Below are 18,685 nucleotides of genomic sequence, written 5' to 3'. Positions count from 1 at the left end.
TGTTACAATTTTCAGTTTATAGAACCTGATCAGAAGAGTAACTGAAAATTTACAATATTTTTTGGCAACCTTCCTCATTTGGGGAATAGGTTTATCCAACTTTTCAAGGTAGAAATTCCAACAGGATTGTATGGAAGCGGTCCCAAAGACCGGGAAGCCAAGATAGCAGAGAGATCTTACTTTTACAAGAATACATGCATTGAGTCGCCAGTTATATTTTGCAATCTTTTATCTGGTGGTAAAAGATATGATCACGGATTTCTTTTCATTTATGACAAGTTCGTTTTCATGGACATATGTTGCCAGTGCTGTGAGTTTGCGCTGTAGACCCAAAGGGGTATTATCGACCAGGAGGAGGTCGTCAGCATATGCATTCCAGCATATTTTGATTCCCTCTACACTTGGAGACACGAGCGAAGAGGTTGTAAGGGGAACATTTACATTGGCAGTATAAAGATTGAAAAGGGTAGGAGCGAACAGGCAACCTTGTCTAAGGCCATTGTGTGTTTGGATTATTTTTGATAGGTCGCCAGACAAATTCAATCTCACTTGGATTGCAGAATCCTCATGCAAATTTATAAGAATGGCCAGGAATACTGAGGGAAGCCCCAGATGGGCTAATTTTGTCCAGAATCGCACCCTGTCCACCTTATCAAAGGCAAGCGACCAGTCTACTGACGCCAAATATGTTGGGGATGCAGTTTTTTTTTATGCCTTTTCTAAGAGAAGACAGATTATCAGACCCCCTATCTCCGTTCCCATCCCCTTTCGAAAACCAAACTGTTGTGGCGGAAGAATCTTATTACAGTCTGCCCACTCCTCAATTCTCTGTAATACCAGCCCTGCAAAGATTTTAGAATCGGCGTCCATCACCGAAATAGGGCAGTAGTTAGCCGGGCATGTTCTGTCCTCCTTTTTATATAATCGGAACAACATATGATATTCTCTAGGACTGAGGAATTAACCTGAGTTGTGTAACAGAGTGAAAGAGAATGGATAGGGCCTTAGTCCAATGCTCCGAGGACCTTTTCAGTGTATTATTGGTCAGCCCGTTTGGTCCGGCCGCCTTAGATGTATTTGCCCTCTTAATCTGACTTTCGATATCTGTAACTGTGAAATCAAAATTCCAGTCGCTTTTTTTTTTTTTTAAATTGCAAGTTCGTCTGTCATCTCCTTTTAACTTTTATATAGAGAAGAAAAGTGTTTTTCCCGGGTTGCTTCCTGTAAATGTACAGATTGAATGGTTACCTGACGTTTTTCCAGTATGTTTATCAGGCTCCAGAACTCACGTCCCGACGAACCAGAGTGCCTCTAGCATTAATATTATCATTGTTGTGACGGACCATCTTATGATTTTTCATCCAATTTTTTTTGCTTGTTTAATTCGAGAAATGTGTTTCCTTTTTTCTGTTTGGGGCAGATTGGCCTTCAAAATTAATCTAATTTGGCGATTTGTAAAGTTTTTTTTCTGCTTTACCAGGGGGTTGTACGCGTGTACATGGAGTTTCACAGTGCCTTGTTTTCGCTCTTTTATCGACCTACCTATCATGTCTTTGATGTAATTCGTAAAGTGTGATACAGAGAAACGTTGAATTCTTGTAGATAATGACGTATTGTTATATTCTTGGACAAAGACGATATTAAGTTTGTTGACATTTCCCTCATGCCAGGTTATGCGATTTCCACTGCATGACACTGTGGAGTGCTTTTGCATTGTGCTTTGTTTAGGTATTATGGTGTTTGAAATCATCTTAATCTCCAGGAATCTGTGATCACTCATGTTGGTGTCATTTATCAATAGTTCCGAGCACAGAGCAGATAAGGATTTAGACATAAAAATGTGATCGATCTGTGATTTGCAAACCCCGTTGGACCATGTATGCTCATGTATAGAGGAAGTAAAAAGACCATTAATATGATCCAAACCCCATTAATCAAATAAGTTCCTCCAGATCTCACCATTAATTAGCTTTTGTTTAATTGCAAATGGGCCACCCTCCACGTTTTTCAGGGGCTGCATGGAATTTATTGTTGAGACACCCATTTTTTTCACAATACCTTGGCCATATCTGATTTCTGAGTTTAGATCCCCTGCAATTATGATGTCTATTCCTCTATATTTGAGCAACATAGAGGATATATAGTTATTCAAATGTGGTATAACGTTACCCAATGGTACATAGGGGTTCCAATAAATGTTTAGCACAAGGATCAACTGCGGGAGTGAGTAACTCGCATATTCCAGAATGACAGTAAGAGCAAAGTTCAGTAATTCCCTTGATTCCAGGACTTGCGTGCCTGATGTAATTTTAACAGCTGTGATTAAGCCACCAGTCGGTCTCCCACGAATCCCCGTTTTGGCCAAAAGATGTTTACAAGCAAAACCATCTAAATGCATGGGACTAGTGAGCCATGTCTCCTGTATACATAGGAGGTAGAATGTTTTGAGTTTTGCACATAACAGACTCGATTTTACCAAATTCGAGTTACCCCTTGAATTCCATGAAAGCAATTTCCAATAAGATTTTTCATTTTGGGTACTAAAGTTTTTGCTTCATCTTTTGAATTTCAGAGATTGACTCTCTTAAGGATTGAGCAAGCCAGGTCCAATCCTGAGCCTCCTCCCCCTTGTAGGCCATATTTATTTCCTTTTGTGTGTTCGCTTCCTCCCTTGGTATGTTGGGGTTTATTTTCTCCTGCATATGAACATTTCCATTCTCCCAACCATTACTAAAGATCAAGATATCATAACCCATTCTATTAAATTGTTCAGTCTCCTGTGTTATCATATTAAAGATCTTTTGTGAATTAGGGACAATGCGGACGTGATCTAACCGTTAAGGATGAATGAAGTCCACTAAACAAATGTCCGCTGAAGAAATCAGCCTCAACCGTGGCACCTCATTAAAGAGTGACAGGATACGGGGTCTATTCAGGGAGGATGGGCCTCCAATGTCACACAGATTATACAGGAGGATAGTTGGATATTCCCGGAGGGAAACCTTCTGCCACAATGTATTCCTTAAGTCACTATCCTTAATGTGAAGCGGCCTAGCTGGTTCATATTCAAATGGGTTTCTCGATTCCTGTGGGCCTGTAGATTGGGGCATCGCATGTTCATTTCCCGGCTGAGTGGGAGCCCTCACGTGTTCCTCCCTTCCGCGAGACTGTGCCTTTTCTGTGTTTCCTTCCCTAGCCACAGAGTCGGTAGACAGTTCACTCGATGGCCAACCAGAATTTCCCCTTTCCCCGTAATCCCTTCCCATCATGACCTTGTTTCCAGGTAGTGCAAGGTCAGGGAAGAAATTCATCATAATCCTTTTTATGGTTTCTGGTAGATTCAAGTTAACCCCCTTCTTCCCTATCAAGGGCTGTTCTCCACTCAGGGGAAATTTATGCCCCTCATTCGTATCACTCTGAGGTTGGGATTTCTCAAAAATAGGCTTCATGTTACCCTCTGGTAGATTGGTATCCGGGATATTTGATGTCCCGGGAATTGAGGGGACGGAGGGTAAAGTAGAACAGCCCAGTCTATTAGATTCCGCTGAGGTCATAGGAGAATCGGCCAGGGGGTAACGGGGGTCTTGAAGCAGTATCTGTCTGGATGTCGATTTCTCTAAAACCTTATAGAAGTTAGAGAGTTGTAACTGTTCCACTTCCTTATTCCCCCCCCATTTGTTGCAACATTGCTTTTCCGTTAGCCAAGCCCTCTGTCTTATCCTGTACCAAAGATTTACTTTCACTCTCCTGTTTCTTTTCTGTATTTTTTTTTCAGATTTCTTTATTTATTTTTTTATTTTCCGGGATGAATTTCAGGGAATCATCATTGTTTAATTGTAGGGCCTTCCTACTCTCCTCATTCAATTGTTTGAGATCAGATAGGGCAACTTCATTTGGGGAGGGATCTTCAATTCTTTGTTAAGAATATTTGGCTTAGTGGAAAGCGATCCCTTTTTCATTAGCCTTTTTTTTGCTTTCAAAGCCAATCGTTTTTGTCACCGTGAAAGAAAAAAACCACTTCCACTAACACTTTCATCTTCCTCTTGTTTTTCTTGAGCCTCTTCTTTCACCGCTGAGCCCTCTACAGAGTCCAGTATTTTAATTAGGACAGAAGGGCTATCTGGTGTGTCAGAGAGATTTGGCTCCCCCTCCCGCACTGGTGGTGACGGCACCAAGGGCAATCTTGCGACTGAGCACCCTATCAATACTTGCATGCCCTTTTCCAACGTGGACATTTTCATGGAAAGGTCCTTGAGAACCTCCATGATCCTTTTTCCCCTTCAAAAACAGGCTTTTGGGCATTAGTTCAATTTTTTTTCCATAGCCTTATTCATCCCGTTCCCCATGGAAAGCATATTGGCAAAAGTCAGGCCCTCCTTTCCATTAACTAGGGTTTGGGATCCTTGTGAATTGGTCGTTTTTAGGGAAGGTGGAATGTCTGTCTTCATTGTGAGTACCATGGCTTCCTCTCTAGCCATGAGGAAGCCTTCCACTTTGCTGAGTTTTATTTGAGTATCAAGAACAATTCTTTTCAGGTCTTTTATCTCCCAATGTGTTAGCTCATGCCCTTTATCTAAAAGGTTCAGAATCCTTGTAATCACCGGAAGTGACTCTTCAAATGTATCATTGTCATTTATTGGGGAGCTCGTGAAAGAGACCCCTAAAGTTGGAGGGTTATTAATATGCAAGGGCACTGCAGAATTCGCCAAATTCTCCAACAGAAGGTGTCCCCCCCTGAGTCCCCTTGGTGGTCTTTGGTTCCTCGCCCCACCCTTCTTGTGTATTTCTAAATACAGAAGCTGAGGGTAGAGGGAATTTTGCATTTACTCAAAAGACTCTATGGGGTGTTAGAGTCCTCAACTGGGGAAGCGTATTGAACAGATGTACCTGATCAATTCCATTGCAGGCGGCATTTACAGGTGTAGAGGGACCCCTTGAGAGCCTAGCGCGCTTACCCAGTTCTGTCCTCACTATTTGACCCATCATAGATAGATCCAAGTTTGTATCCTTCGGCATGATGTCAAAATCCTCATTGAATTTCTGATTTATTGACTCTCTTACATTTAAGAAACTTGAATGAATAGGAATTTGAGAGTCAAAAGACATTCCAGTGGGCACAAAGGATATGTCTTCCTCCCCCGAAGATTGTGCACCCAATTTTGTGTGTAATTGTGAGTGCATGTAAGAAAGTTCCACCTCTTGCTTGATGGCTTCCCTTTTTTTCCTTTCATCCTCTTCCGCAATGTCTGCCCCAGAGTTTTCTTCCTGAGTAATGATACCCAGTATAGGGACCACAGGTGTTTGTACTTTGATCCCCTCTTCCAAAGGGGATATTTCATGGGTTTTGTGTGGTTCCCCCATGGGCTCTATCTCTGTCCCCATGCATTGCGTTATCAAGCTTTTTTTGTGAGGTTGTAGGGGGCGCCGGGGTCTTTAGTGCACAGATTTTACCGTTACGGAGCACGGTAGACACGGTGCCCTTGGTTTGTATTAGTTTGTTTTAGTAGCAGGGCAGAGGGATGGAAAATAAATCGGGGCAAAGAAGTCAACTTACCCCAGTGTAGAAATGTCCAGCCTACAGCCCCTCCAGCCCCACACTCCCAAAGCACCCAAACAGCCCAACAGCCCACTTGCATGCCACCTCCGGGTGCGCGCGCAGGTGAGCTAGCACGGGAGGCTAAATGCACGTTGGGCCAGGGGGCGTGGTCCAGGAAAACAGAAACAAACAACGGACTCTGAAAAATAATAGAAATAGAAACATCAGAGATCAGTGGTGCAGCCTGTCTTTAACGCACCACACCGTCACCAACAAGAGTCCCCAAGTCCCCAACTCGCTTAGCACAGATCCCCAAGTCCCCAAGACCCAGAGTCCCAGAGCAGTCCCCAAGTTCCAGCGCTTGGCTCGCAGTACTTCGCTGAGTAGCCTGCGTGTTACGCTGCAAAAAGAGCCTTCTGTGCTTCCTCTTGCCGACTTACTTGTCAGGGCAAAGACCCAAACATCCTCAATCCAGGCAAGAAACACTCGCAGTCTCCAGCCCAACAGCCCACTTGCGTGCCACTTCCGGGTGCTTGCGCGGGTGCGCTAGCACGGGAGGCTAAATGCACGTTGGGCCAGGGGGCGTGGTCCAGGAAAACAGAAACAAACAACGGACTATACCGAATTTTCCTGGTGCCTGCACAGCATCTATCTTTGGCACTCTACATTGGACTGGCCAGGGTATTGCATCTACACCAACCTCATTTTGTTCTTGGTGCTTTTCCCCCCCCATGTGATGTTTCAGGAGCAGCATGAACATACCAGTAAGTGAATAAGGGTACTATCTCAATCTCCTTTCAACGGCCATGCCCAGCAAATCAGGCTGGAGCCAATCCAAAACTCTCTGAAGTGGGCAAGGAAAGGGGTCACTGGGTGACAGGTAGACTTTTTGAAAGTGTGTACACCACACCTCTTCAGATACATTATAGTCACTTTAATCTGGGTGGACTTCGTCATCGGTTCAGACAAGCATGACGAAGAGTCGACTAATCTGCGGCTCCTAGCGCACTCCAACCGCTTTCCCTCAACTCTGCTTCTTCTGCCTGGACTAGATTTCCATACTGCTGTCCTATTTCACGAGCATGTGTTGCAATGAGGGGAGAGAGCTCTGCTAGACCAGTGATCTTCAACGTGTAGTTCACAAGCAAAATGTGGTTGGGGCACCCTAAAATGTTGGTCGCCAGTTGTTCTCAGACATGGTTGAGGCCAAGAAAAAAAAGAGGCACTGCATGTATGACCGCAATGGTAGTGTAGCATGAGCCAGAAGTCTGCGGAAGAGCTAGCCAATCAGTTTGCACTGACAGACATACATGCTATACCATTAATTGTGGACGCAGCAGCAGTGAGGGCCCAAAGAGTGAAGCTGACCGGATGGGTTTGAAGTGCACACGGAGAATGGAGGAGGCTGCTGAAATTATTATTTTGTATTCCTCAAAACATCACCAATCCTCAGTACTCCCTTTGAGATCCAACTACGCTAATTCAGAGACCAATTATCAATTTACAATGCTGGATTGTGCCACAGCGAAGGCGCATAATTTAGCCACCAATCCGGCCCTTTATCCTTAAACCAAGAAACCAGCTCCACACGGGTAGCCTCAATATAAGGCAAACAATTGCGCCCAGATGCCGGCTTACTCAAAAAATAAATATTATCTAAGGAATAGGGCTGCACAACCACCGTCTCCAACTTAACCCAACTTGTGACGGCACTATCATCTGGCACAAAGTTGAGATGATTCTTAAGGCTGCAGATTAGTTGAGCCTCCTAGTGACCACACATACTGCTTTTGAAATCAAAAGTAACAGTCCGCTTGTACGCCGATATTGCTTGGCCCATGTGGGCATCAACAAATAGTCCTATGAAGGCAGCAATTGAGTATTTGAGGCCCAGAAATTAGGCTTGCCGGACCACCGCAGTGAAGACTTTGTGATTGCTGCTGTATTTAGAATTAAGAACTACCCACCAATTAATCTACACAAGCTGGGCCAGATCCAGTCTACAGAGGGTGCCCTCGGGTTGGTTTCTATGGGGCCATTCACATTTGTTGTTGAAATCATAAATAACAGTCTACTTGTGCCCCTATATTGCTTGACCCATGTGGGCAACAACAAATAGGGGCTATAAAACACAGTGTGTGGATTGTGGGTAGTAACCTGACGCATGTGTTAACCAGATCATTGGGATACTGGATAAAATGATGTTCATTGTGTTGATTTGAATGTTTGTGCAATTTTATACACTGCTGTATATTTACTATGGATGATTTTAAGCATGAATTGTACTACTTTATGATTTTTTTATGGTGTGTAAGAAAAATGTGATCGGTTATAATAAAATTGAGAGTTAAATGGCAATATTGACAGTGGCTGTGAGGTCTATTATTTGCTGAAGACCTCCCCTGGAAAATTGATGAGGAAATAACAACTGACACCCACTTTTGTACCTTCCTTTGGTTGGTTGTAAAATACAGTTTCCCACTCAGTAGGGAGGTAGGTTAACCTCTAGTGGGCCCAGTCGACGGAAGATTGGTGGCATCAACAAATAGTCCTAGGAAGGCAGCAATTGAATATCTGATGCCCAGAAATTAGGCTTGCCTGACCATCACAATGAAGAATTTGCGATTGCTGCTGTAATTGGCATTAGGATCTACCCACCAATTAATGTACACTAGCGGGGCCAGATCCACTCTACAGTTGGTGTTGCAGAACCGTAAGAGGTGAGCTGATGGCTGGAACAGGTACACATTTGTGAAGCAACTGCTGCAATCAACTGGCACATTTCTTCTGTTGCCATCAGGTTGGTTTATATGGGGTCATTTGCAAAGGATTTGCAAGTGCATAAGGGGACAATAAACCCAATTGTCCACAATTAAAAAGTTCCAATTTGCTCTTTTTGTACAGGCACAGTTTACATTTAAATTATTTGTTAGAAATGTCCCGTATTCCTTGCATCATCCTTTTGAATAAAATCCCTTCTTCCAATACTTTGGCAAGTATGAACTACTTAGCAAACCAATTGAACCAGATGCCCAGGTTTGTGACCTGGTGAAAAGTACCATGTTTTGTACTTTGCACAGTTGATAAATGCATAATGGGCTAAAAAGTGGCATTTCTTCAACTAACTTGCATATGCCAACTTCTGAACCGTTAAAGTTTGTGATTGATGATAACATGCACATTTGTCAGAAATACTAACTTAGATGTTGCAATGCCCTTGTGGAAAATGTGTTATTGTTCGATACTTTACAATCTTCCAGTGGATACTGGGCAAAAAGACAAAGCCTTGCTAAATTTTCAATCATAAAGACATATTTCACAACTTCAGATTAAAATCCAAAGAATGTACAGTTAATAAATTGTAATTGACAAGACCATACGTTCTGCCAAGTATCAAAACAAAACACCAACAATTTCTGTAAAGTAGTCCTCTAAAGCTCCAAGCTGTGACCAATGATATTGGCCTAACATGCATAAAAATGCTAAATTTCCAAGACGATATGTGGTTGGTCAGAATCAGGAGACTGGCAAGGAGGCACGGTTTCTCAGATGGGTTTATTCTGCTTTAAAAGAAGCATAGTCTCTCCCTAAAGTGGTAATTCTAATCCATACAATAGACGGTTTAAAGGGTGCTTGTCAGGATGGCTTTAAACAAAATAGAAGTCCTCTGTCCAGAATCCTACTCCAATGTAGTTACTTTCCATACTCATCACATGTTGGCAGCTTTCTGCCAGAGCTCAAACTTCCCAGCTCTGACAACGTGTTAAATACCCCTTCCTGGCCAACCAGCAGCTCGTATATGAGTAGGTGGCATTCTGGGTACTGGTGGCCGATATCCTGAACCTGGAATCAGGCAGATCCGAGGTCCCGCAAGCAGGACCTGGAGCAAGGTGTTGGGGACAGCTGTGCGGTCTGGGACACGGGAGAGGCAGCGCTGCTTGCTTGCCAGGTGGGGATCGTGGATGCTTGAACTTTCCACGTTGGCTGTAGCAGGGTTCTGGGTGTGCGGCCTCAGGCTCCTGGGACACCGGAGACGTAACACCCGTGTGGGTGGGTGCTCATGGGGCAGCCCGTGAGGCGAGCAGCAAAGTTGACTGCTGCCCGCCAAAACTGAATAAAAGCCCAATCCCCTGGAGGCCCTAGACCCTGGCTGCTGGTAGCAGACTGCAGCAAGGTTTTCCCGGCGATTTGGCTGTTTGTGGGTGAAAGGGAGGACTCCTGCGGGCCCAGTGAGGAGGGAATGGCTTGCTGCTGTAAGCAAGGTTCGGGCACAATTATATATGGAGTCTCACCTCGGCCCAGCCTGCTAAAGGCCCACTCACAGGAGACTAGGTGTACTCATCTCGTGGCAGCAGGGTGATCTCTCTGGCACTTCTGGGACACGTGGAGAGTCCTTCATAACACTATTCTCTAAATTGCAGATTGACTGGAATGCCAAAACCTACTGCTTTACTCTGCCTGGTGAGACCATGTAATTTCTGGACGAGACTTTGCTTGCCCGTGATTGCCGGAGATGCAAACCAGACACTTGACTTGTCCAATCTAGGCCTTTTGCCTGCTTGCTGAGTTGTGACTTGATTTTATCTGTGATGGCCCTCGTGGTGGGCAGTGATGAAGACTTTTTTTAAAGGGCTAGAAGCTTAATGGTATATGTTACATTAGGAAGTGTGTGAATACTTATTCTTTCGTGTTACTTAGTCCGTTGGATGGTCCAGGTAAGTGCCCGCACACCAGCCTCTCTATGCAAGGTTGCGTTTAAAGTTGGAGTGTTCTTGTGGGGTCTGTATCGTCACAGTTTTGAGGGGGATGAGGGAGGGGTTGGGGAAGGGGTGGCACACAAATTGTTGACATATGCACATATGCAGGGTGGTCAGTCCCACAGGGTTGGTTGAGAGGACTTAAAATGCTTGATGACGGTGTGGTTTCTCAGTCACTAGGATTGGGGAGGTGTTAGACCTTAGCTGGAATATTAGAGGCCCAGGAGCCCCAATTAAGAGGCAGAAACTATTGCTATATCTGGAGAAACACGGGCCAAGCTACTTTACCTGCAATAGACACATGCCCTTTCTGAAAGCTGCAAAGGTTTTGCTAAATGCTGGGGCAGGAATATATTCTATTCTACATTCCACACAATCCAGGAAGAGGGGGTGGGGGGTGATGAGCTTAGTGCATAGGTCAACCCCCTTCCAACACAAGAGAGTGGTGGCTGACCCCTTAGGGTGATACGTACTTGTTTATGGGTCATTGGCCAGAAGGGAAATATTACTTTTGAATGTGCATGGTCCCAATGTGCATGACACTCAATTTTATTCCTCGCTTCATGACTCCTTCTCCCGCACTGACATGCAGTTGGTCTCTGATGTCTCAAATTCCCCCGAGTAGCACATGTATACTCCCCAGATCCTACTCTGATCACTCCCCTCTCTGTCTCCCCGATGGTGGGTAACCTGCCCAGGCCCCGGAACAACTGGAGCTTTAAACTGCAGGCTCCATTAGATGTGGCATTTGAGACCGCGATAGATGCTCATGTGAGGCTAGATTTTGATATCAACTTGAGCTCAGTGTCCTCATTCCAAACGCTTTGGGAAGCCTTTAAGGTTTACATTGTCAGGTCCAACTTCTGAATTCCTGCGGGAGTGACGATAGCCCACCAGACCCCCTAAGCCTGCCAATCCTATAGTCTTGAATAGATAACTCTGGAACTGGCAAACCCAAGGGAAAAGGGGAGTGGAGAAAACAACAAACAAAGGTTCTCTTCTAGCCAGGACTTCAATATGGAACCTTCTCTTCTATGGATTGCCCAAAAGATACCTACAAAACAATTGCAACAAGTTACATAAATGTTTTCCCTCAATTCCCTATTCTGTTTACATTTTATGCCCAACACCCTGCATACCTGCTGCCTATGCTATGTGGCTGATGGGCACGATTAAGCTGCTATTTCAATATTCATGTGTTCTTGAAACTTCTTAAATGCAGCTTGATGTTTTGATAAGGAATATTCTTTAGTTTTGTTATGTTCCTTATTAAAATATTACTGCTGTTGCCAAAGTCTCGAAATCCTAGTCCTTGTCACTGTTCTACTTTATCAGATGAATAAATATATCTGTCTGATGCTTGACAATCTGTAAAAACTCAACTCACAAACCTCAGTAAATGAATGTTCACCTTCTCTCAAATTACTCTGACTAAAGGGCACAGTTGACTCACTACACTTCCCCCCGGAAGTCTGTTACTGTAATTCAACCTTAAACTTCTTTTGAAGTCATTGACTTCGGAAAAACCATTCTTGCTGCAGCTGCGTACCGAGAGGCGAAATCCTTAGTGAAACTGACTCGCGTGACGCAGTCACTTCAATAGTGCATTGTGTTGAACCGTGTATGCGCGCGCAACAGAACCACTGGTCCTTTCCTCTAAAATGGTCCGTTGGAAAAAACAAACTCCTCGCAAGCGCATCAAAACATACGAGTAGTCGCGTCGCTTAAAAAAATTAGTAAGCATGCAAGTTAGAATTTATACATTTTAGGAAATAAACTGACACGCAGTGCTTAGAAAAGGAGGCAGTAGACTATTTTAGGGATAATGTTTCCTTGAAACACCACAGAAGAAGGAGCGGTTGCTAGCTTGCATGGTACGGCAGGGAGTTGGTAGGTGAGACAGTCTGGGTTTGGCACTGTGTCTTTCCTTCATACATCTCCTATACACAGCTCCATTGGCCGAGGTGTGTACCAATGGTACATGGTCATCAAAACTAACGTTAGCTAGCGGCACCCGCCAGGGTGGCCCGCTATCGCCCTTGCTATTTGCCATCACTATTGAGCCCTTAGCGGACCTTATACGATACAAACACAGGCACAGGGACAGGGGAATCTGGTTGGCAGGGGAGCCTGAAATTATATCATTGTATGCCGATGATGCACTAGTGTATATTAGAAATCCCCACATCCATCTCGCGCCAGTTATGGCAACAAGAGTTTGCGAGATGTCGGGGGTTGCGGGTGAACTGCAGCAAATCAGAGTTATTTCCTCTTACAGACTCCTCGTGATCTGCAGGGGTTGGAGTGGTCTCGGCCCGCTGTTCGTTATCTGGGGATTGTTGCGACCAGGCATGGCACGTTGTTGTATGAGTGAAACTATGATGTATGCATGGCACAACTGGTGACAAAACTCAAGACCTGGGCACAATTGCTGATGACCATAGCTGGTAGGATCAGGCTAGTAACAATGATGTTGCTTCCCAAACTACTGTATTTCTTTCTTAATAGGTTGCTATGGCCTGGGCAGCCATTTTTTGGGGAACTGGAGTCAGAGCTCAGTAAATTTGTATGGCGCTCTGGTATGGTGCAGCTGAAATGGGCCATGCTGACAACCATATGAAGGGGGTGGGGGCTGCTGCCCCTCAGTTCCATTTGTACTGGGCTGCGGTACAGCCACAGTTTGCAGCTGCTTGGTTTTTGGAGGGTGAGACTCCCCCTCACGTTAAGCTGGAGAGGTGGTCTGCTGGAGACTGAGATCTGAGATCGCTGATATTTTCTCCCGTTTTTCTGACAGCTGCGTGTTTGATCCCACTAGTGTTACGGCACTAGCCTGGTGCATAATATGGGCGTGGCTGGGGGGTAGCTGCTCTGTACTCTCTGGAACTTTATACCTTTCCTAACTTAGTCAGACATGGCTTCCTGGCAACCTGGGCACATCATGGGTTCTCCACAATTGGTGCACTGTACTCGGATGGGAATTTTGCTAGCGACATACCTAAGCTACAGCGAAATAGAGGATATACGGTCCTGGGGAATATCCTGGCTGCTGATGCAGTGGTGAGGATGCAAATTGCCTCCACATGATATGAGAATGTCTGGTATTTGTGCCCTTCTGGAGGGATCTCTGCACAAGAGATGACGGGTATGGATAAAGCCCACCCCCATGCAATTTTTATTTCACGTGTTTGAACCCCCGACTGAAGCAAATTAGTATATTTGTGGGTCTGTGTCTTCTGCTTGCCAAGCGCTGCATCCTGTTGCGATGGATGAGGGCTTGAGCCCCCACAAGGGGCTAATGACATGGAGGAGCCCGTTCAGCAACCCAGCGACCTAATGCAACCCGTTCAGTCTCGCCCTAGGGGCATGTGGGGCCTGCTCAAAGCATATCTGCTGCATACACCATCCCCACAAGATTCCCGGTTGCCTCTCAGAAAGACTATCTTTTTATTGTATAGATCAGCTGGGTGTTTTGTACTTTGCCCCATCAGAGGCAGTTCCATTCGACTCTATATGTAACCTGAGTTCCCTTTAATTGGTTTGTCCTCAATATGTCTACCGATATTTTATGTACTGTATAATGCCAAGTGTGCTAATAAATAATGTTTTTTTAAAAACACACAAAACAGCACTTAGGGATTTTTGACCAATAGAAGGGATGGCTGCTGGCTTCCGACCCCCACCGTTGTGTCTTCACTATAGGCCCTGTACTAGGTGGACAGTTCCAGGCATATAGTAAATATACTGTTTGAGAATCAGTCGGGTTTCTCACGTTCTCAGTACCCCTTTAGATTCTCAGTCTTTCTCCCTTCCTTGGTTTATTTCTCCAACTTAAAAAAGGGGGACCTTTGCCTCTTTTCTCCTCAATCTTCACTTCACTCTTTCTCGCTTCCTCACTCTGGGGCTATTTGTTTCTTTCCCCCACACCAGGGCTTAATTCCCCCTCCCCCTTAGCACCCTCACCCCTACTCGCCCCCGGCTCGCTGTTGCTCTTTTCACACTGGGATTCAGTTTGCTTTCCTCACTCTCTGTCTCTTGCTTCTCTTCTCACACCAGAGCTTTGTTCTCCCCTACCGTCCTCCCTTCGGGGCTTGGATCTCTCCCCCTGCCCCCAACCCCCGGGAATTTTCACTTCTCACCCCCCATCAATGTTTAGTTCCCCCTCTTTCCCACCGCTCTGGGGCGGTTTGCTTCTCTTTCCACACCGGGGCTTGGTTCTCTCGCTTTGTCCACTCTGGGGCTCTCTCCCTTTCCCTCGCCTTGTTGCCCACCTCTCGTTGTTCATGAGGAAACGCGTACCTTTTTCTGATATGCAGTGCTCACTGGGATTCGTGTATGGTCCAGCCAGCCTCCCTCTACACGTGGAGCTACTGGCACGACTCGTCAACCGGGCTCTGCGTTTACCGGCGGCACCTCTCATCTTGCTCAGCGCGAGACTGCCCAGATGTCTTCTCCTTCCAGCCTTGCCTCGGCCTTCCAAAGCACTTCGGTCTAGTTCTGGCAGTTGAACTGGACGAGCCACGTTAACCTTCCACGTGTAGGTTTGTTGCACTTACCTAGTGCAGGTTGCCAGCCAGGACGCTGCGTCCAACTCCCTAGCGGTAAAAGGTAAGCTAGGATAATGAGGTTTTTTTTAATTTGAAACAATAGTACTTTAGTACCATATAGGACATTTTTTAGTCAGACATATAAATGGACACCTCTAGAAAAATCCTCAAGGGAACTTCACTTTAAAAAAAATACACACAATAGTTCAGTGATCATGTTTGTGAAATGTGTTGGATCTGCAGGATTAACTTGTGCAAAGGCTCAGGAGAGGACGATGCTGGAGGGCATGTGTGAAAAATCTGTATGTCTCCAAGTGGTTAGTACTTTGTTTATTAAAATAACTTTTGTGAAGTCTAGGTACTTTGTGTCATAGAGAATGACTACTGTGCAGAATAATGGCTGAGGTATGTGGGTAGGAGAACAATTAGTTACTTTTTTCCATTTGAAGTCATAATATGTAGCCAAAGGGCTTTTTCTATTTTCTAACAGATGTGTTACCCATTCTATTAATCTATGTGTCCACCAGCCTTTACTAACCAGCTAAAGAGAGGACAAGGTTACCACACTATTGGCTCCACTGTCAGATTGAGGTATAAAACACTTGTCACCAGATCATTTTCAGCCAATAAAAATAACCTTGAAGTCCAACGTCTCCCCATCCTTCAGAATTCTACTGGCTTCTGTGATGTGCGCCCCAGATGTGATAAATAGCGATACAAAGAATAACACACACATGCTCCCCACAAAACACAAAAGGTGAAAACATTTAATATAGGAGTAACAAAATATTAAATACATTACCTTTAAAGCTCGAATTTCTGAGTTGAGTTCATGCAAAACCTTCATTGAACAATCATCTTCATAATCCTCCGAATCTATGAGATGGAAAACGTTTCAGGAATTCAAGATTAGGTACAATGAACACAAAAAATAATCTCTTATTTTTTCCCTGAGCCAAACGATAATTGTTTTCTTGCAATATAGAGGAAGTTGTGGTCTCAGGGAAAACAGCAGCCCTATGGCTTTTTTGCGGGTATATTGCGATGTACGGTTTCTCCTTTGCCAAACAGTTGCACATGCCTGTTGACATAGTATTATTCATCTTATTCAAGTGCTACAACTGCATACTGCTTAAAATATGAAACATCTACTAAAAGCAACAATAACTCTAAAACTGAGGCATCTTCTGTAATTTCAAACCTGGAAGGCTAACTTCTTCTGCCAGAGGAAGGACTTCAGGGCACTTTAAACAATGTTTGTATGCTACATCATTGGGATTAATTTAACCTCTATACCGATGATGTTAATTAGGACCAAGGTATTAAAAGCACTGCTTTCCCCATCAAACTGTAAAAGTCTCATTGATTGCCTTTTCAGGAAGTCAAACAAAGTGATCTGGACCTATATGCCAAAAAAATAAATAAATAAAAAAGACAATGAATTTTGGGAACTATAGTTACAGCCCTATCCTTGGATCTATTGGGTAATTTCCTACATATTTACATGCATGGAAGAGCAAAGTATAATTCGAAAAAAATCATAGGGAGGAGGATGAGGACAAGGAGGAGGAGCAGGAGGTTGAGAAGTAGGCGATTTTAGAACACTGCTTCATCAGCAGATGAAGGAAGACTCACCCGATGCTCTACTTCTTACAGACTTCCTTCTTTGCGACACACATGGCATCTCCCTATCGAAGGGGCAAGCAGACATGACTGACTTGCCATGCCTTACACTTCTGTGCATGTGAGCCCATGCTGAAGTACCAAGGCTCTATGCTATACATTGTTAAAAATAGGAGATTATAGTCATGTGTCAACTTGTAAAGATCTGTGAATTGAAGAACCTGGCACGAACAATTAACATACCTGTCCAAGCACGATTTCTAGATTGTCTGGGAATATTCTCTGCAATGAAGTTCCCAATTGTGTTTCCTGTTTGCACAGACACCCATCTGTACAATTTGGAATAACCAAACCCTGTTATAACAAATTATACAGCTAATTTACTTCCTCCAGACTTTGGAATATGTGACCAATCGCAGTTCTTCGTTAGTTATCTCCAAGGCAGAGCCACCCCCGTGAGGCTAGAGCAGTGATCCTGCTCCGCAAGACCCTCCTTAGTGGCTCAAGGCAAGTGGGACATCACTGGGGAAGACTCCCCTTTGGGGACAAGGACTCCCGTTCCTGGAGGAACTCCCGAGGACATCTACCAGAGACACATACATACAACTACCGGTTTGAACAAATAACGGGATATCTTTACTGTTGGCTGAAGGCAATGCAAAAATAAATCCATTTGTAAAAGAAAGGGAAGATGTCTCTTTAACAAGAGACGTACATTTAAATGAGACGAGCAGGAGAGGAGAGAGCCTAGTGCGCAGAGGAAGCCCCCTGACATTACATCTTGTGGAGGTGGAGCGAAGGCAAGTCGCAGAGCCCACGACTTTAAACAAGGCAGAGAACGCCAGTATGAGACGCTGAAGGCCCGTTGTGTGTCGATGCAAGAAAGGCATCGTGAGGAAAGGAAGAGGAAAGCGGGAGGCCGCTGGGGCATCGTTATAGACCCGAAGAAACTCATCCCAGTCTTAAGGACGAGAAAATAAGACTAAAACTGCATGGTTGGAGTTGGGAAGAAGTAATGAATAACCCGGTCAGGGAAGAGGATTATTATGCAAGGAGAAAACTCGTCCCAGTCATAAGACTGGAAAACTAACATTAAGATTTTCTGATTGGACTTATAAACCCATAAAGAATAGCCCGAATAAGAAAGAGGGTTATTATATGCAGAGAGACTCGTCCCATGCCTAAAGCAAGATACCAAAAAAGAAATCAATTAAGAAAAGAAGTGAGAAGCCTGTAACAGAGGGGTTGAAGCAATCCACCCAAGTGTCAGGAAACCATAATTATCTACAATGAAAGCACGCCTCAGTCAGGCACAGGGATTTTCCCTGTCCAACTTCCGTTTTCCGTTCAGTTCTGGCAAAGTGAAACTGCAGGCTAAATATGACTCTGGCAAACCTCCAACGCGCGGTATGTCTTTTCGTGCGCATTGGGGTTTACCATGGAGATGCTGGTGCCCTGCTTACTGGTCTTTGCGCACACGGCTACGGCAGCGTCGTGTACGACTGATCAGGTGACTTCATTATAAGCCCCGCCCAACAACAGAACGGTGCTTCTGAATCTTCATTGATGAGCAGCGTTTCTTGTACTACGTTTAAACTTTTGGAATCTTGGTTATTGGACTCTGCCTGTTATCTCTGACCTGCTATTCTCCTTGCCCGATTTACGAAATCTGGTGTTGACTCACGTCTGGTTCTTGTTGTAGCCTGTTGTACGACACTACCTGGTACTGTTTTTTTGGATTGTTTTTCCTCCTGCCTTTGTTGCTGTCACTGCTCGGAAGGTTACGACCTTGACCGGCCTCAGAATTTCATCTTGCCTAACAGAATTCTTCTTTCACGTTTCACCAACACGGAACTTATCTTGGACTTCCTCTGCTTTCGCAGAATCTTGGAAACTTGTACTTTGGTGCTCCGGCTAGAGACTTCCTCATTGAGCACTTCTGTGAAGTCTAGGCGTCCTCGTTCCGTCCTGAAAAGGGATTCCTGCTCCAAGCATCCTCGTGCCGGCGGTATAGGGGATCATCATTCAAGACTCATACTGCTAATCTCTACTTCGCCAGAACATCTCATTCTACGTGCCACACAGTGCATCCGGTTGGTAAGACATTTTCTCCAGTCGGTTTCCTCATGCTATTACTTTGTATACTTGCGCTCCCTTTCTGCTATTTAATCCGATATAGTGCTTGTCATCCGCTTCCAGGGTGACATCCTCCTTGATTGGGAACA

The 18,685-nt window shown here is 44.7% G+C and overlaps 1 protein-coding gene across 3 annotated transcripts in view; it reads right to left on the bottom strand.

The window, feature by feature from the left end:
- The window catches only part of SKA3 (spindle and kinetochore associated complex subunit 3), a 1,028,231-nt gene that overhangs the window by 893,192 nt on the left and 116,354 nt on the right, over positions 1 to 18,685 (bottom strand). For all 3 annotated transcript variants that reach the window (XM_069639377.1, XM_069639379.1, XM_069639378.1), the window contains exon 3: positions 15,640 to 15,713. In XM_069639377.1, the coding sequence (XP_069495478.1) occupies positions 15,640 to 15,713 (74 nt within the window). The remainder of the gene's footprint in view (positions 1 to 15,639; positions 15,714 to 18,685) is intronic.

This window comes from Ambystoma mexicanum, chromosome 7q, assembly GCF_040938575.1.
Source record: "Ambystoma mexicanum isolate Mex_15411 chromosome 7q, UKY_AmexF1_1, whole genome shotgun sequence".
Lineage (NCBI taxonomy): Eukaryota > Metazoa > Chordata > Amphibia > Caudata > Ambystomatidae > Ambystoma > Ambystoma mexicanum.
The sequence above is the reverse complement of the archived record's forward strand: the minus strand, read 5'-3'. Positions and strand labels throughout refer to the sequence as shown.